Raw genomic sequence first — 20,791 nt, 5'->3', positions numbered from 1 at the left:
CATAGAATTTATGTAATCACCACAATTTCCATTTTCAAGATGAGGAAATGGAAGTTCAAGAGTTCAAGTGACTCGCCCAAGCAGGGCCAGCTCCAGGGTTTTGGCCACCCCAAGCAGCCAAAAAAAAACCAAAACCCGCAATCGCGATCTGCGGCCTCAATTCGGCGGGAGGTCCTTCACTCCCAGCGGGAGTGAGGGACCGTCCGCCAAATTGCGGCCGAACAGCTGGACCTGCCGCCCCTCTCCGGAGCGGCTGCCCCAAGCACCTGCTTGCCAAGCTGGTGCCTGGAGCCAGCCCTGTGCCCAAGGCCTCACAGCAAGTCAATACCGTTTCCAGGCGTCTGGCTGCAGACTCAAAATCAAGAGTGCATTAATTCATGTTACCAAAGCCATGGTCAAAGTTTTCAAACTTGGGTGCCTAAAGTCAGTATGAGAACCAATGTTTTTTCCCCCTTGTTCTTACAGAATAGCAAATATGGCTCATGCTTTAATACCAGATGCTCAGATTTCTCTCACATTAGGTTCTTAAATCCATGAAGAGCAGCCAGATTTCCAAAGGGGGCAGCACAACTGTAGCTTCCATTGACTTCAAAGAGCTCAGCGCTTCTGAAAATTCAGTCCACTTTTATTTAGATTCTTAAGTACGCACTTCGGAGCCTAATTTTAGGCCAGGTTTAGCCTGGGTGCCTATGTCTTCACATTAAAAAGAAACACATTTAAAAACGTCCCAACTCTATGTTTTGGAGAACAATAACTCTATCCTGCAACCCTCCCTCATATGTGTGGTCCCAATGAAGTCAATGGAACTACTTGCATGAATTATAATTGTTCACCTGAGTAAGAGCTGTCGGATCATGTCCTAAATCCTCAGAATTTGCCAGCTGTCCATGCCCATGAATCTTATTGTCTGTTTATTGGTAACAAGGGTAGTTAGTTGTGACTTGCACATTCAGTAGGCGTGTGGCATAAGAAGAATGTACCAGTGTTTTTTCTGGGATTAGACTGGCCCACACGTTAAACTTGTCTGTCCTCCCTCGTAGCTGTTCTGCTGCGTTCCTGGATCCTTCTAGCATTCAGCAATGCGAAAAACACTGTTCATGCCCCTCCCTCTCACTCAGTCTGTGAGTGGGAGCACTGGCAGGGGTGTGGCATGTGTAACTACAAAACTAATGCCTCTAGTTTCCTGGGCAATGCATCTTTAGGTCTCCAAGAACTCACCTGCTATGCAGAGTGCTGCAGCTCTTTTTGTTCTCAGAGGTACAGTAGCCTGTTACACAAGAGACACCCCCACACTATGCTCTCTCATGGAGACATTACACTTTGTTCTTTATAAATTACTTTGATTTTCAATTAAACAAAAGTACATGCTTTTGCATATTATGTATGGAAGTAACAAAATCTCCAGGAGAGAGCACAGCATCTCTCTCTCCTCTGTAACAGGCAACAGCAACTGAGAACAAAACCAGCTGCTGATCTCTGCACATCAGAGAACTTTAAAGGTACGATACACAGAAACCACAAAGACATCTGTTTCTTTGCTTCATATACCCCAATGAGTGCTTCCTAGTCTAAGTCATGTGGATCAGGCCAAGCAGATGGGTGACCTCACTTGGTGATAACAGCAACTGAAAAAACATAGCTCCATTTAGGATAGGGGCGGGCAAAGAAGAATGGAAGTCCATGGCATGTACAGTTCCCAGGCAAGACTTTGCTATCGGCTCATAAGCAGCCTGCAGTTCCATCCACTGTTGGTTTAATATTGCACTATTTTGACCTTCAGCTCTGATTTTCCAAAATTTCTACCTCACCAGCTTTCAGAAAGCAATTTGTTAAAAGGCATCATAAAACTTTTCAAAAAGGAAGCATGAGTAAAGACCAAATTCATGGAAAGTTCAAGCATTCCAATTTGCAAATGCACACTGGCTCAGAGCACAGGAGATGAAAATTGGGTAACCTGAGAAAATAACTTTTTCAGACAGATTTTCAGTCCAGTAGGTTACTATTTGGAATTAAAGCATAAGCCATATTTGTTAATGTAAGAACAAGAAAAAAAAATCATCATCAGTGGTATAGACTAACCTAAATTTACGGATGCTTATCGAAGTGACTGTTCTCTAGTTAGAGGAGCTCTGCCTAATTGAGGCAATGAGAAAAGGATTTAAGTGATTTCCACTTAAATAGAAAATCAAACCTCTGTTTTTAATACACATACAGACCAGCTGTTCACCATTTACAATTTTTGTTGATGATACAAAAGCCAGTGACATGGAGAACATAAGAATAAAATCTGAAAAAAAAAAAAAAAATGTACAAATATGTTTAAAGTAGGGCTGTCGATTAGTCGCAGTTAACTCATTTGATTAACTCAAAAAAATTAACCATGATTAATCGCACTGTTAAACAATAGAATATTTAATAAATTTCAATTGGTATTTTTGGATGTTTTTCTACATTTTCAAATATATTGATATTATATTACAACACAGAATACAAAGTGTACAGTGCTCACTATTCTTTTATTACAAATATTTGCACTGTAAAAATGATAAACAAAATAAATAGTATTTTTTAATTCACCTCATACAAGTACTATAATGCAATCTCTTTATCGTGGAAGTGTAACTTACAAATGTAGATTTGTTTTATTACATAACTGCATTCAAAAATAAAACAATGTAAAACTTTAGAGCCTACAAGTCCATTTAGTCCTAATTCTTGTTAAGCCAATTGCTAAGACAAACAAGTTTGTTTACGTTTACAGGAGATACTTCTTGCCTGTTTCTTATTTACAATGTCACCTGAAAATGAGAACGGGTATTTGCATGGCACTTTTGTAGTCAGTGTTGCAAGGTATTTACGTGCCATATGCCTTTCATATGCCTCTTCATGCTTCGGCCACCATTCCAGAGGACATGCTTCCATGCTGATGATGCTAGTTTAAAAAAATAATGTGTTAATTAAATTTGGGACTGAACTCCTTGGGGGAGAATTGTAAGTCTCCTGCTCTGTTTTATCCACATTCTGCCATATATTTCATGTTATAGCAGTCTCGGATGATGACCCAGCACACGTTCGTTTTAAGAACACTTTCACAGCAAATTTGACAAAACGCAAAGGTGGTACCAATATGAGATTTCTAAAAATAGCTACAGCTCTCGACGCAAGGTTTAAGAATCTAAAGTGCCTTCCAAAATCGGAGAGGGATGAGGTGTGGAGCATGCTTTCAGAAGTCTTAAAAGAGCAAAACTCAGATGCGGAAACTACAGAACCCAAACCACCAAAAAAGAAAATCTACCTTCTGCTGGTGGCATCTGGCTCAGATGATGAAAATGAACATGCATTAGACTGCTCTGCTTTAGACTGTTATTGAGCAGAACCCATCATCAGCATGGAAGTATGTCCTCTTGAATGGTGGTTGAAGTATGAAGGTACATTGAATCTTTAGTGCATCTGGCACATAAATATCTTGCGATGCCGGCTACAACAGTATCATGCGAACGTCTGTTCTCACTTTCAGGTGGCATTGTAAATAAGAAACAGGCAGAAGTATCTTCCGTAAATGTAAACAAACTTGTTTGTCTTAGCGAGCGGCTGAACAAGAAGTAGGACTGAGTGGACTTGTAGGCTCTAACGTTTTACATTGTTTTATTTTTGAATGCAGGTTTTTTTTGTACATAATTCTACATTTGTAAGTTCAACATTCATGTTAAAGAGATTGCACTACAGTACTTGTATGAGGTGAATTGAAAAATACTATTTCTTTTTTACAGTGCAAATATTTGTAATAAAAAATAAATATGAAATGAGCACTATACACTTTGTATTCTGTGTTGTAATTGAAATCAATATATATGAAAATGTAGAACACATCCAAAAATATTTAAATAAATGGTATTCTATTATTGTTTAATTGCGCAATTAATCAGGATTAATTTTTTTTAATTGCTTGACTGCCCTAGTTTAAAGTAAAAGTTTGTTACAAATGCTGGAGTGATCACAATGGTGAAAAATCAACACAGTATTAACAAAATCAAATCAGATCTGGAAAACACGGAGCTATTAAGACAATACAGAGAGATATTTGAAGCCAACAGAACACTAAGCCATATGGAAGAAGAGCAGACAATATAATGAAACTGGACCCCTCCCTCTGGAAAGGTCGCACTTGAAAGAGCTCCGTCTTGGTCACTGCGTTAATGTGAAACCACTGTTGCATTAGAAAAAAAGATACAAAGAAGCTGGTCCCGTGACTCACCAAGATAAGTGGTAGGATAAGGTAATAAATATAACCAGCAAAGTGAGATTGGGGGGAAGAAAGTGGTTAGAGGTTATTAATACAAAAAAGATCAAAGCACAGATCGGGTCAACCCAAGCTACTATTTTCACCTCAACACAAATAAAATGCAGCCTTACCGTAATGATACTCTTGGGAACCAGAGAAAATGTATGGTGTAATATTGCAGAAGAGTAGCTGCAGCCTTGAGGACAAAGTACAGTTTAAAGAGCCAAAAGCTCTTCAATTCTAATATTGGCTGTGTCACTTTCTGGGTGGCCTGGGGCAATTCACTTAGGCCCTGATTCAGAAAGGCACTTAAGCATGTGCCTGTCTAATCAGAACCTGAATCGCTCTCTCTGTATTTCAATCTCTTCCACTTGCAAAATGGGGATAATAGTTCTATTTTGCAGGAACAGTGTGAGGATTAATGTTAACACGGAACTCTAAATATGTAATGTGCTCCATAAATACAAATTATTTACATTATACATTACTAAGGCTAGGTCTACACTACCCGCCTGAATCGGCGGGTAGAAATCGACCTCTCGGGGATCGATTTATGGGACGCGACAATCGATCCCCGAATCGGCGCTCTTACTCCACCAGCGGAGGTGGGAGTAAGCGCCGCCGACAGAAAGCCGCAGAAGTCGATTTTGCCGCCGTCCTCACAGCGGGGTAAGTCGGCTGCGATACGTCGAATTCAGCTACGCTATTCACGTAGCTGAATTTGCGTATCTTAAATTGACTCCCCCCTGTAGTGTAGATGTACCCTAAGACTAGACACTTCGGCCTCTGTCATAGGCTTTTTTGTAAGTTTCTTGCACTGAGTGGCTTACTTTAAGTCAGAACTTTAAACCACTTTCATTTTTAAAAACTTCCATGTCTGCAGCCTTAGACCCATTCATGCAGATTAATGAAACTTGCTCTTCCCATTTTGAGATAGACAAGCTAAAGCGCCAATGAAATGGCAACCAAACCTTTGGCACCATAGGGTATAAGATTCTCATGGTAGCATACTTCTGCCTAAGGTGAAGCAACTGGAAAGAAACATTGCTGAATATATCCATTCCAGCTGACATCCTCTTAAGATTCTCCTTGCGACCATCACCTCCAACCAAAAAATACTAAAGCAATGAAACCTGGACCCACCCTTAGGCAACCTTGTTAGGCAATTTCCTGTCTTAAGAGACTGTCCTAAAGTATCCCCCCAAACATATTGGCCTAAATGTGTGAACCATAAACCTACATCTACTTACATTAGTATTGGATTTGTGATAGAACCCAACAACACAGAATACAACAAGCTTCCAAAATATAATTTGCATCCAGAATCCAGAAAAGCACTACTAAGAAATTGATATTATACACATAAATCAACTATTAGCAAGTCCCTAAAAGAACCATGGCACTTAAAAACCATACTTCTGCTTGAAATCTTTTAACCTACTGTTGTTACAAAACACACCTTAAAGTTTACTGTAACTGAAAGAGATGAGAGAGAGAAATATTTGCTTCTATTTTTCCAGTTGGTTTTCTTTCTATATTTCACAGCACTTTTCGTATATTCAGTTTCATAGTTTCCCCTGTGTAGTAAGTCAGCTTCCCATGTTTGTGCAACAACAGGGAAAGGGACAAATATTTTAAAAGCCCCCCGAAAAATGGTGATCAAAAAATAAACCCCACCAAAATTGGGTGGGGGATTCCAGGTGTGGTTCTTGAAACCAGGTTTAACTCATTTTCTTAAATCAACTTGATTTCAAATTGACTGTGTCCCATGAACACTGAGTTCTGCAAACACCCTACAGATCACTGGGTAGCAAATGTTAGGCTGTCTCTCTTACCTTTGGAGGCTTGAAGGGATATTCTGGTGTAAATGTGATATCAAGGAAGAAAACTCCACCCTCATATACTGAGCCTGGAGGTCCTAGAATAGTTGATCTCCATTCATAGATGTTATCGCCTTTGGGGCCAGCGCTGTGCAATAAAAAGGATACATACATTTAGGAGGTAAAGCTACGATTTGAATAAATATGATCCCATAGATTTAAAAAACAGTTTAATCTCAACAATGTGATATTTAATACACAATGTAGAGGTTAGGACTGTAATAAAAAGTAACGAAGCTTGGAAACAAGCAATCTACAGTCTTATACCGGGACATCTGTACCATTGTTAAGACTACGGGGCGCACACTGTATGGCAAGGGTCTGGAGAAGGAGGGGAAATGATTTTCTGGGTCTTTAAATCCCGTTCTGTTGATCTAGATGTTTAGAAGAAGTACCACCTTCCCCATTTGTCCTTGCAAACAAAAACAAAATGCACATCCCTTCAGGTAGCACCAGTTCAATGCAACAAGAAACATCGGTAGTTAAGTACTACACAACTTCAAAGAGGAAAATTTTATATTTTAGAAAGGGCTGCCCTAGTAAAGCTTTATTACAGGGTTCCCATAAGCTAAACCTCACAGACCATATTAAAATTGGAAACTTGCTTACTGGAACTTCATTAAACAAATTAGAGAGTGAAAAAAAGAGTATCCTTGTGTACTGATTTTCTTTTTAGTTTAATGTGCTCAAGAGGAGATATTATTTACATTTCCTACATTATTACTGAACAGTAGTAGTTCATTTGCTTTAATTGAGTGGATCAAAACTATATCATGGTGTTTTACAATGTCAAACTTATCCCCGCTTGGCCACAATACATTTTGTGCAAAATGGTTTCTAAAATGAAGCAACGATATGGGTTTTTCCTAATGTTGGGGCCCATTTTACAGAGCTGGTTTTTTGCAAATTCACATAAAATCAGGGTTAAATCTTGGATTTAACATTCCAGACACACCTCAAAGACCACCTTTTTCTCCTAGCACTGATATGGGTGGAGGGATAAATTAAAGGTCTTTTATTCATTATAATAATTATGGGGTATTAGTATTAGAGGTGGAAGGCATCGAATGCATTCAATATGGACATGATAATGTGAAGGGATCCAGAGTAATTGATGGGTGCTTAGTAGTAGTGTTATAAATAGAAATAAATAAATACAAATAATTTTAGATCACATCGTAAAGCTCCCACACCCAAGGATGATGGACTGCTTTCTGCTCTTTGTTCTGCTGTATGGGTAAGCAAAGCGAGGAGAAGGAAGTTTATATCGAATACCTCTATTATCTCATTTTTAGGTTCCAAATCCAATAAATGCCCATGGTACTTTGACGATTAATTTTAATAGCAAGACCCATACTAGAAGATTTCTTTGCATGTCTCCCCACATCCTCCCCAATGTGTAAAGTTCTGAAAACTAGCACAAAAATTACATACCGTACATTGGTAAATATCTCTCTCATCCCAACCCAAAGCTTCACACAGCTTGTGAAATGAGGCTTCGAACAAAAACACTAATGTAAGATAAAAGCCATCGTACCCTAAAGACTCATGATATCCCTCTCCTCCCTAATTATTTCTCTTTGTCCCATACAGGTCTCTATATCTGGATGCTTAGCTCTACAGCTACTGGACGTGTAATGGGCTGTGACACAACTGTATTTCTACAAAAAGCCCTGCCTAGTGACAGGCACCAACTTAACTGTGCAAAGTTATTGAAAAGGACACTCTTGGGTGCCCTTAGCCACTACTCCAAGAAATTACCTCTTGGAGTGGTATTGAAACACTATCATTACTCCAAGTTGCACAAGCCAACCCCCTTAAGATGGAACTACTGCCTGGAACAGGTCCTTGCAATTTGTTAATACCAATTTACTGCTGGAATTTACAAAGTAAGAACTGTCAACTGGGAGTACTTCAACGGGGGTGGGGGCGGGAAAGGGGGAAGCAACATAATCAGCATACTGAATACGGCCCTCTGGGCCTATGAGAAATATTTCAGTATTTTATTTTGCATTTCATTTCTAGTTTAAACCCAAAGAACTGTCAATACAAAAAAAACCGCTCAATGACTTAAAATTATTATTCAATAAAAACCCGATGACTTCAAAAATATTATTCATAATAGTCTTAGAAATGACTTATGCCCTATTAGGCTTCCAATTAGTTATTAATGCATGCAAGGTGCTTTCATTTCCACAGATGTAGTAGTATATTAATAGAGGTTTGGATTAAATATATATATATCACATCTTTGTAAAACATTAGTAGACATTCCCCAATATTTTATTAAAAAGTGATGCATGTAGCTTACCTTTCAAGCCTTTCATTTCAATTAACAGTATGAAATAGCTGGAGGATTTCAATTTTTAAATAGCATAACTGATTTCTTATAAAGAAAAGATTGAAAGGGAGAGATGCAAGTCAGTTACAGAATGCAATATAATTTGGGTTTAAATTAGGATTAGGTACTATCAAGTGGCGCAATACCCAAGTGCTTATTAGAAAAGTGATGGTACTTGAATGTAGTTTAAGTGCAGTGGCATTAACTTCAGTGAAGATACAAAAAGAAGTCAAAGGTGAGGGATTACATTTTTTGCTTAAAATCCTTTGCAATTATCTGTTTAAAAAGAACACATCAATATGTAGATATATGGTGGATAGGCACAACTGATACCTCCTATAATCTGCGTCACTGCTATACTCAAGTTAAGTAACTATAACAGACAGATGCAACATTTAGCAGCTATCAAACACTTGGCCATTCTGAAGACAATTTAAAATAATATAAACTAATTCCACTACAAATAGCTACTACATACTGTATTAAATCCAAGAGCCAATAACCCTTTTTGGGGGAGAGTTTTGTGGAGGTTGGGGGTGTGTTAAAAGACTGAGGCACAGATCAACAAAAGGATTTAGGTGCCTAACTGCTACATACGTCCAATATTCATGCATCACTGAGATCCTCAAAACCTCTGCTTGGCTGCTGCCTAACCCTGGAGGCATCTAAAATCCTGCGGTTAAATTTTCACTGTTAAAATCCTCCATGTGCCTAAATTTCTGCCACTGCCCTTATTCTAAGGGTTAATCAATTTATGGATGTCACTTAAAATGCCACCAACCACCTTAGGTCAACTTGACAGGATGGTGTGAGAAAAGAATTTCATTAGCCACAATTAATTTCAGTAGCCCATGAAAAACTAACAAATATTTCAATTAGGACTATGAGGAATACAACCATTAACTCTCTCACAAATCCAGAGCCCTATTTTTGAATTGAATCTAAAGCAAATTGGCCAAGCTGTTTTGGAGTTACATGTCTCTGGAAAACAAAGACGAGAACAAAAATGCTTTAGAGACTACCCATTCCAGAGATCCAGATCAAACCTACATGCAAGCAAACACCACAATGGAAGAATTTGGGTATTCCCAGGCAAAACCACCTCAGTCATTTCTGCTCTATTGCTGCTAAATTCGACAGTGATGGCAACAGTCTTAATTGAACACCAAACAAGTTGCAAACAGGAGCAGTAATTTTGAAGTGAAGATTTTTTTTTAACTTATTACATAAAATAAAATGGACTGGACTTAAAAAAGCCATGGTTTCTATGGCAGAATTCTGTGTTTTATTTTATTAAAACACAAAAATGCATCATGGTTTGACCATTTCGTTTTACGCAACTTACAGAACGGTCTCTAGTACAGTGATACAAATTTTCTGTTTCATATAATACTCAAACCATACAGACTAAAATAATATTTCTCTTCTCTACACCAATATCTATCTTTTTATTTTGTTTTACACTTTAAAACTAATAAGTTGTTTGGTTGTCACTATATTATGAAGCTACCTATTGTAAACAACTGAATAAAAAATGGAGTCCCGATGGTGATCATTAGTTACAGGTTCCAGAGTTCTTTATCTACTATGTTAAAAATATAAACAAACTTTTTCTTTTAAAAAAGATCCAAGAGCAAAATGCTTTGTAAACAGAGACTTAAGTTTGAGCGTTTAATATGAAAGTGTAATGAAACATTTGTTTCCAACATTGACCCTAAATTTCCCCCCTCATCCACTGCAATATATCTTCCATTGTAGAACGTTATAACTCTGCCGCACTCTGGTAGCCCTTATCAATATAGTGTTTGGGATAAATGGTGGGGGTTTCTAACCTAGATCATGAGAAGGAACTTAGGGGAGGCTAGTTAAGGACACAAGAAGTCCCTGACCAGTGGAGGATGAGGGGTTTGGGTTGCTCTACAATGACAGGCGTAGGTATTGGAGGAAAGGTGGGGTGCAGACTTAACATTGCTTTTGGAAGTTTAACAGAAAATGTAAACATGCAAAGTCAGGAAATTCTGTATTAAATATGTTTTCTGTTCTCGGGATTTTTTTTATTAAGGGGTTTTGCATTTCAAAAGTATTCCAAATACAGAAACATCAAAGTATAGCAAAAAAACTACAAAGCTTCCTTTAGCCATGATCTCTTGTTTTTAAAAATATATACAAGATCACAACCATAATTTTAGAAATAATTATTTCCTCCCACACACACTGTACCTGCTAGAAATGTATTCCCGCCCTCCCCCCCTCCGTACAAAGTAGTTATTCTGAGTTACCAACAGAGCTACTCTTCAGGGCAGGGCAGGTCTATTTTTGCATACTCTACAGCATAAACAAGTAATAAATACTACTACTAATTGTGTAAATTGAAGAGTAAGGGCTGCAGACAGTTTCATCCCTGTTAGTCTGTCTCCCAGTTTAAATCATGCAGGACAGATAGGAAAAGATCCCTCTAACATATCTCGTACATGCCTAGTTGTCTACAAGAGTTTGAGTATGCATGTTCTGTATCTCTTAAGATTCCACAAGATTATCGTCAAAGGAAACTGTCTCAATAAGCACTGAAACATCACAAGGTACTGAGAAATGAATTTGAACAGCCAAGACAGAAGACACTAAGATGATGCCCCAAGTCATGCACATTTAATTACTATTTTCAGTAAAGCAGTTTAAACATCAGATAGAATTTTAACTTGGTCTCATTTTTAGGTCAAGGAAAGAAACCTAAACCAAAACAAACCAGAACAACAAAAAATACTACCACCAACAAAACCCCTTCTGGGCAGCTCTGACAGCCTAATGGTAGCACACTGGACTATCATGTGACCAAGTAAATCAGAGCAATATTTTTGCCCACTTTAATTAGGGACAGCTGCTCCCCAGTGTCAAGATTAACTAAAATGATGGATTGACCAGGGGTAAAATGCCTTGGAGCTGCATGAGGAGTGGAGAATAGACACCAGAGAGAAGGTGGAGGCCTGGCTAGGATTTTTTGTTTTTGTGTTTTAAAGGAAGTAGAGGAGGAAGCAGGGGAGAGAATATTGTAAAAATAGAACAGAATACTGTTACGGTGATCCCACCATCTGTAAAATGGGGATAACAAGACCTAATTACTTAATTCCCATTGTAAAGCACTTTGAGCATAAGAATGAAAAAGCATGACGCATTAAGTATTATTATGGTAATAACTAGATCTACTTCTTGAAGATATTGGTATTTTCTGTCTGACAGTCACAACCATTATGAACGGCAAATGTCTTCCAAATCTTACTCTATTCCTAACAGAAGAGAGAGAAGGCTCACACAACATTTCATTTGTAGAATTTGGAAAAGAATGACTCTCAATTATCTAATTAATTTATTAAAAGGCATTTTTGAAAGAAATAATACTGCAAGAAAAAGTGTATGCTTGAAACTGGAAGGTAAATTTCATAGCAAATTAACTTAGGAAGAAGTTAAAGTATGAATTAATCACAATATTTAGGATCCAACATTGAAGTATGAGTTAGAGTAAAAACATTTTGGGGATTTCTTAGTGAAAATTTAGTGGGGTTAACACACCAAAGATATTTTGCAAATGGTTCAATTTAGCTGAGTGAAAACCAGTACAACACAATCCAAGTAAATGATCAGTCCTGCAAGAGCTATCAATCAGGTGAGGTGCTTGCAACCTTACCTTATTATGGTAGAAAGGACTGTGCCCCAGAGTAAGTGTTTGCAGGACTAGGACCACAGCTTGTATGTTTTACTTACAGCATGCACAATTCTGAGGTTGCTATCAAACTATTTGATAACCTTTTGTGGGAAGGCCAATGCTGTTGGACTGTTTTGCTGCAAGGTTCAATTTTTAAACCTTACTTCAAAGCTTAAAAATAAAACTCTTGTTTACTGGAGGGCTCAGAAAGAGGCTTACATTTTTCTCAACAGTATACTGAAGCTCTATGTAGTTTAGCAATAATCCCTTCAATTTAGAAGCAAGTCCTAATAAAAAGGTTCAGGAGAAATTAATGCATTTAACATCGGTTCCAAAATTGAAAATAAATCCAGACTACTCCACTCCCAGAGGGGGTCTACTTTCTCCAGCAATGGCTTCCTCCTTCATAGGTTCCCTCTGCCACTGAGCACTGGAAGTTTAACCTACCATGTGTATGAACAGTTGCTAAGCTTCCAATCCTGCAACAGAGAGGTTGAACTGTTTTATAAAAGTAGGGTTACCATATTTTGTGCCTCCAAATGGAGGACACTCCCCGGGGGCCCGCCCCCGCCCCAACTCCGCCCCCTCCCAAAGTCTCCGCCCCCTCCCCTGCTTCCCGCGAACATTTAATTCGCGGGAAGCCTGAAGCAGGTAAGGGGGGGGGGGAGGAGGCGCGGCCCAGGCTGGTCCCCCCACAGCTCCAGCCTGGGTCGGCTCGGGCCCTGGGGTGCCGGCCGCGACCGACCACCCCCCGGCTCCCAGCCCCGCGGGCCCAGCGCACCCCCCGGCTCCCCGACCCCGGCTCCCCGACCCCGGCGCACCCCCCGGCTCCCCGACCCCGGCGCACCCCCCGGCTCCCCGACCCCCAGCCCAGCTCCCGACCCCGGCGCACGCCCCGGCGCCCCGACCCCGGCGCACGCCCTGGCGCCCCGGCTCCCCGACCCCGGCTCCCCGACCCCGGCGCACTCCCCGGCTCCCCGACCCCGGCTCCCAGCCCGGCTCCCCGACCCCGGCGCACTCCCCGGCTCCCCGACCCGGGCTCCCGGCCCGGCGCACCCCCCGACCCCCAGCCCCGCGGGCCCGGCGCACACCCCGACCCCCAGCCCCGCGGGCCCGGCGCACACCCCGACCCCGGCTCCCGGCTCCGCGGGCCCGGCCCGGCTCCCCGACCCGGCTCCGCACCCAGCCCGGCCCCCTGCACCATGCCCCCGGCCCTGGACAAAGAGGCCCCGGCCGAGCCTCCCGATTTTCCCGGACATGCCCGGCTTTTGGGGATTTCCCCCCGGACGGGGATTTGAGCCCCCAAAAGCCGGACATGTCCGGGAAAATCCGGACGTATGGTAACCCTAATAAAAGCTCAAGGTTGCAGCATATACCTTTATTTAAATATGCAAGGACATGAAATGCCAAACTTTCAAATGTTAGTAGAAGTATTCTTATTCTATGCAAATCTGTTTTACTTTTTCCTGCAAAGTTATATTTCAAGACAAAGGCAAAGTGAAGAACTAGCTCAAATTTGACTTTACATCTCCCATTCAATGATAACCTAAACAGGAAACAATAAGATCAGGAAGAAGTGAAAGAGTATGACTCGGCTAACAACTCCTAATGGTTTATTTAAATGACAGAAAAGATGTGGTGGTAAAAGCTATGCTCTGCAAACAACCTTGTGCTATTTTAACCATCAGTTTCCTTCCTGTCATTTGTCAACTGGACTATTAGCTACCAACCTGAGGAAAGAAATTCCTCCAGATAATCAGAGCTTGTTTCCAAATGTAGTACTTATTGTATAGCTGTATACAATTTGCAATTCATAGGTAAAGCTAAATAGTCTCAAGGGTATAGCACTTCTGTATCTTGGCCACTTGCTCAGTGCCATCTCAGACTCAAACATGGTTTTGGTAGTTGATACAGAACAAGTAGTAGTAAATTAACTTCTGTAATTTTTATGCTGTCAGAAGGCAAACAGACCCTTAAATTGGATTCAGCACATCAAGTGATCTTTGTACAAATGAAGATTGTTCATTTCAGGACTGAAAAGAGACTGCATCTCCTTCAAGAAATACTGCATCACTATTGCCAACAAGATATCAATCAAAGCACATGGGTCACTAGAACTGGCTTCAGCTAATATCTCTGAAGACAAGACAGGCTTATGGTTCACTTTCTCCGCTAACTTCTTTGCAGGTAGCAGGACCATAAACATATTTTCAAATACTGCAAGCAAATCCCACCGCTCAAACTGTCCACGTTCATTTTAAAGAGATCAGAAGACTGTTTCCTAAATCGTATGTTTTCTACCCATTTGGAAAAACAGAAATACAGTAAGATAACCCTGCCACTCCAGGAACAAGACGCATGGATACTATTTATGAGAGAGTAAGCCTAGACAAACTGATTAGAAGACCTAGCATATCCATCCATGCATTTGCAGAGTTTGCAAACGGTGCACCATAAAGTTAAACAATAGGACTCCGAGCCAGATGATTGGGAGGCTTCTTTCTCCAGCCAAAAATAAAATAAAAAAAATAAAAATCCATATGCACATTTTTTTGTTAAAAAAAAAAATCCAAACTATTGAGTAAACCAAATTACCCTGTATGAAGTTACTAGAGTGGGCGATCTCCCTTAGAGCTCATTAGTAATAAAAGTTACATTACCAATGGTTTAATATTAGTGGTCACACCACTACTAGGTCAAAGAAATACAAAAGCTAAATAACTTAGATTAAAGTGCACTGCTAATTATGAACATGCTTGCAGAAACTGGCACTCAGAAGGTTAATAATTATGTGTAACATTTGGCTAGAGGTGCTCCTATGCTGAAGACCTGACAGCTGATGAAGACTCTGCAAATTCCTCTAATAAAGATTGGGTTCCTGGGCTAGAAACTGATTTTTCTTTCGAAGCCAACATTCATATTTCTATGGAAAAATACTTTTAAGAAATATTTTTAAATGGGAGGAGAAAACTAATGCACCCATCTAAAAAGATGCTCTAAAAGACTAAAATGATCGAGATCACCACATTCATATTAACTGATGCATACATTATTGTCACTGAAGGGAAATGTTTTTTAAGGTGGCTGGGGGCAAATTCTGGGTAACTCACAACATGGTGAAACAAAATTGGCTAAACCTAGTTGATTATAAAAAACATTTAAGTTCGAACTATACTACACTACCACAGCATATTTTTATTGCTTACAGGGGACTGTGGAATATTATAACAATTGCATGCCACACAAGTCAATAAAATGCATTTTACAATTGTAGAGTGGACAGCCTAGAAATGTGTTCAACTGACAGGTCTGGGATGAGGGTTTCTGATAATAATTTATTCTTAAACAGTCTGTTAAAGTAAAACACAAGACAATTACATTGTAGTTACTAAAAATCATTTATATAGCATTGTAGGTTGTTCTAGTTAATAAATAATAGTTCCTATTGTTGCCCGCAAGTGTCGTAGTTAATCAAGGTTTATTATAATGACAGTATCAGCAGATACTATTCAGGAGTCAACAATCTGACTTTAAGAATAAGAGAGTGTTTACTTAAAAGGTGACTTTCAAAGTACCTGAAATAAATTATTGGGTTTGTGCCCTTTTATTGCTATTTTATGAAATATGAAAGATGGCTTAAGGGGGTTTGTTTTTTGAAGTTTTATTTCTGTTTGTTTTTTTATCTTAAAAATATCAGCAATGCCAACTCTGGTCTTCTCTGGTTTTGCAGGACACACTGGACGTTTCAGAGGCTGTATATGGACAGCTTTCACTTCATAACTGACCAGGCTGGTGCAGTGAATCTTCAACAAATAATGTACTTTTCCCAGAACACTTAACTTCAATGAGTGACTAATAAGTGTTAACAAAAAACAAACAGTTTTAAACATTGATGGAAACACGCTTTCCCTCTCAGTTGTACTCTCAGTTGACTCTTGTGCTGATATCATTTTAACTAGTTCTACAATTATCAGGGGGCTTGTCTACATAAGTGTTATTGTAATAAAGATGACTCAGCAGACGGTAACAGAAGCTTCAGCACATTTAAGACATAAATACATGGAAAAGGATATGATGAAACATACCATATATACGGATACCAAAATCAGCATGTGTATAAACTCATGCCCTCCTAATTCCCCCTTTTTTTTAAAAAAAAGTCATCAACCTGCACATAAATAGAGAAAACTTGTTGATAAATTAAATATACTGGTAATGAGACAACAAAGGAGAGCAAGTTTTGCCTGATACAGCCTAGCGCCAGGCACATAAAGAACTACTGCTGGAACTTAGGAATTCCTCTTACCACCTCTGCTCCTGCAAAACTCAGGAGCTCCACTCCTCCAATTTGACCCCCCCTTAATGTCAACCTGCAATTTTAGCTTAAAAACAATCCACATTCTATTCACAAATACACATTGTAACTAGATAAAAACTTTGAAGTTTAATAGCACTTCAGGAAGGATCTCTCAGAGTCTGGTCACTTATCAAATCATACAGGGAAATATTTTCTTCATAAGCTTCTTTAACTATAAAATTACACAAAGCTATTTTTCATGACATTTAGCAGAATTCATGGATATCTGTACTGCAGTCACACTGTTTGGACTAAACACAAAATTTGATTTGCACCAATGGATACCAACTTAATTTAATTTTTTTTAAACCTGTTGTTACAAGTAATACCACAGATTACAATATGTATTTCTTTGTTTATTTTGCACACCTGAGAGCTCTGTATCAGTCTCCCCATGTCTGTAAGTGTCTTTCACACAGATAGTGGTGAGAGAAAAAGATTTTAAAAAATAAGAAAATGTAACAGTAAAACTTCAAAAATTGGCCAAATGGCAGATGTAGTACCTGAAACTAATTTTCTAACTCCTCTTTTTTTGAAGAAGAAGAACAAGCTAGACTTGGCATTATAGTGTCCCATTAAATAAGGGAAATCAAATAATATCACACATACAAGCACACACACACACACATATATATATCTATATATATCAGACTCTGGACATATAATAATTTATTTTAAAATAAATAAAAAGTTAATAGTAGAAAATTAGTGTCAGGTACTACACCTGCCACTTTGCCACTTTTATTTTTATATCCCTTCCTTTCATATCTGGCTAGAGCTTGACAAACACATGAAAGGAAGGAAATTCCAAATTAATGATGAAACTTCTGGGAGACCTGGCATCTTTAATCCTTGTACATGGGAAAATTACATCATACAACAGCACACAAGTATTTTTTTCATTTTTCCCCTGTGTCTAAAGAGGGGTGATCAGTATTAGGAAGATATTTAAATCATCCTCTTCAAAAAAACCCTATGGTTTAATATGGAAAAAGCTTGTTAATCTTCTTCCACCTATTCACCAAGAGGACAAACAAGCATATTTTAAATGTTCCTTTTAATGAAATAACAAAGATGTTCAAACAGCAATACATATACATTTCAACCCAAGATTAGTAAATTAATGTTAAGGTCTAATCAATCTCATCAAAACTTTTAAAAATTGAATGATGGCAGAGTCGAGTAAGATTCCTACTTCACAAATCTAAGATTCCTACATCATTATCTCATATTTGGCAGGCTCAAACAAATACCAAGGAAGGTAGAGTACACTCAGGTAGTTTTTTCTTAATAATTTACAAAGACAATACCTGTATTTCAAAGTCAACTGACATTCCTGTCATTAAACAACCTCTCAATCATCTAACAAAAACAACAACAACAACCACCACCCTGATTTTTTTAATGAAATGACCCAGTAAAACCATGATAAGATAAAACTCTTTTACAGCTTAAGCAAACTCAGTTGAGGAGTATACTATCCTGTAGAGCTTGTGTTAGTCATGAAAATCTGAAGAGCTGTGACATACTTGTATAATGAGAAATTGCGTAACTAGATGTTAATCAGCCAAGTGTTGATACCAATAAAGATGGTATTGAACCAAAGTAATACCAAAACAAACATTTAATCTTTCAGAATTGCAAAGTGTAATTTACATATTTATATATTCTATCTTTCAATACATCAGTCAGCTAAGCCACAAGCCTGAATTATGATCAAGCAAAGTCACATTAAAGGTTAAATACTGGAGTAACTGAAAGACACATGTGTGCAGATTTCAGTGTTCAGCTGTAAAACTGGATACTCTGAAGCAGATGTTGTTAATTTAACAAAAGTATGAAGGACAATCCTATTGGGCAGACCTCTATTAGGTGGTTTTGTCATATGGAAGGTTCGTAATGTATATAAATTCCTCTGTAACTGACTTTGAAAAATAGTCTGTACCTTTAACAGAGTTTTCCTTTGTAAACATTAAATATGATAAATAAGAACATGGTCAGCCCAGTAACGTAATATTCCTACTACAGCCCTAGACTTCGGTTATATAGTTCAAATCCGCACTTTGGTACTGCACTTTGTTTCTTCACTCCAGGACCAACAGGAGGTATATAGAAACATAGGCACTGCCATCCTGGATCACATGCAAAGTCATCTAGTTCAGTGTCCTGCTTCTGACAGTGGCCAGAACCAGATGCTTCTGAAGAAGGTATAAGAACTCCCAGTAAACAGATGTGGGGTAATCTCTGCCCTCTACATTCGGTCTGATCCTAATCTCCGAAAGTTTGAGACTGGCTTAAACCCTGTGGCGTGAGGTTCAATGCCCCTCCCGAAATTTTACATTTTCCAAAATTCATCATTAAGTTTAACATTGTGTAATCTTGTTATCCATATAAATGTTCAAGCCTTTTTGAATCTTTCTAATTTCTTGGACTCCACAACTTTCAGTGGCAATCAATTCCACTGTGTAATCTCACACTGTATAAAAATGTATTTCCTTTTATCAGTTTTGAATTTCCCACTTTTTATTTTCATGAAATATCCCCTTCTTGTATTATGAGACAGGGAGAATAGATGCTCCTGATCCATTTTCTCTGTACCATTCATTATTTGAATATACTTTTATTATGACTCCTATTCATCTCCTTTCCAAGGTAAACAATTCCAGTCTTTTCAATCACTGGACCCGGCAGAGCCCAGCTTGCCCATAGAATACACTGCCAGGGGGAGGGACTGAGGGAGCTACAGGGTTCCCAACAGCTGCAATTCCAGCATGCCCTGAGGGAAGGAAGGTGGTGGTGCACAGGGTACTCCATGCAAGCTTGGGACTGAGCATCAGGCTGTTTCTCCGTCTGCATCCCTGGCTCTGAGGGGTAGGGGGGTTGGTGTTTGGGCTGGGGGGGAGCCCGCAGCTGAGGTCTGGGGAGGGATGCAGGTGTCTGGGCAAGGCAGGGCAGGGCGGGTCTCTAGGCTAGGGGTACCCTGCAGCTGGTCTCTGGGGATGGAGGGGAGTGGGTATCTGGACTAGGAGGGCCCCGCAGCTGGTCTCTGGGAAGTAGGGGATTCGGCTGTATTGGCTGGCGGGGAGGGGACCCACGGCTGGGCTCTGGGTGGGAGGGGTTGTGGGTGTCTGGCCCCCCGATTGGGCTCGGGCAGAGAAACAGGAATTAGGTTGTCATAGGACTTTCTTTAACTCTCTACTCCTGGGGAAATTTGTGTGTGTGTGTCTGTATTGTTACATACTTGCTGACAGGTATTTTGAAATAAATTACCAAAATAATTGAAGCTGGCATGATTATGTAGTGTTATTTTTTACAAATAAAATGTGCAGAATATTAAAATACTGTGTGCAGAATTATTTTTTTTTTGGCTCAAAATTTTTATTTTTTTGGTGCAGAATTCCCCCAGGACTATATATTGTATTATTCACCATCCTCACTCACCCACCAAAAAAAATCATCACACTTGTTGGCCCAAAATGGAAGTTTCTCTAATCCTGGGTATACACAAAGGCCATGTCCATGCGTACAGCTGTGCCTGCAGTGAGTCTGGTGAAGACGCTCTATGCTGATGGGAGGGAGCTCTCCTGTTGACAAAATAAAACAACTTCCACGAGTTGCAGAAGCTTTCCCACCAACATAGCGCTGTCAACACGAATGCTTACGGTCAGTGTAATTTAGGTCACTCGGGGGTTGGCTTTTTCACACCCCTGCGCGACATAACCTTTGTTGGCATAATTTAGGTCTACACTACAGCCTAAGATTGCAAAGTTGATGAAGAACTGGTTTGAACCATATTCCTAAAAGAGGGAGTTCACGTCAATCCGCACTCTGCTGAATGCCTGTTCCACTAGCAAATTTGCTAAGAAAGCTATCCATGGAGTCCTTTCAGCAGGTGTCAGTTTGGAAGGACTCTGTGTGAAATCCTGACCTCACTGAAGTTAATGAAAAAACGCCCCATTGACTTCAATGGAGTCGGGATTTCACCCATTATGTGTATTACAAGATACATAAAAATCCTCTTTGGGTACCTAAAAGGCACAATTAAGTCAGAAACTGGATTGTCCAATTCTTACTGTGGCTCCTCATAATCACCCTCAGAACAGTGAGTAATTAAGGGATAACCCACCCTCACACCTGCTACTAGAAACCAAATGTTTTCAAATCCTCGTTTAAAAAAAAAAAAAAAAAGACAGAATTTTGTTCTCTTTATGGAACTTCAAAAGTTTACTTTCAG

At 39.4% G+C, this 20,791-nt stretch overlaps 1 protein-coding gene and 1 long non-coding RNA gene across 8 annotated transcripts in view; one reads left to right on the top strand and one right to left on the bottom strand.

Annotated features, from left to right (window-relative positions):
- The window catches only part of UBE2E1 (ubiquitin conjugating enzyme E2 E1), a 58,268-nt gene that overhangs the window by 3,763 nt on the left and 33,714 nt on the right, over positions 1-20,791 (bottom strand). For all 7 annotated transcript variants that reach the window (XM_005297066.5, XM_042840183.2, XM_065583485.1 and 4 more), the window contains one exon: positions 6,118-6,250. In XM_005297066.5, the coding sequence (XP_005297123.1) occupies positions 6,118-6,250 (133 nt within the window). The remainder of the gene's footprint in view (positions 1-6,117; positions 6,251-20,791) is intronic.
- LOC135981351 (uncharacterized) lies at positions 7,429-16,040 on the top strand. The gene is made up of 2 exons (XR_010598335.1): positions 7,429-8,051; positions 15,931-16,040. It is a non-coding gene; the product is annotated as an uncharacterized LOC135981351 (long non-coding RNA).

The sequence above is a fragment of the Chrysemys picta genome, chromosome 2 (assembly GCF_011386835.1).
Source record: "Chrysemys picta bellii isolate R12L10 chromosome 2, ASM1138683v2, whole genome shotgun sequence".
Taxonomy (NCBI): domain Eukaryota; kingdom Metazoa; phylum Chordata; order Testudines; family Emydidae; genus Chrysemys; species Chrysemys picta.
This window is presented reverse-complemented; position numbering and strand designations above follow the sequence as displayed.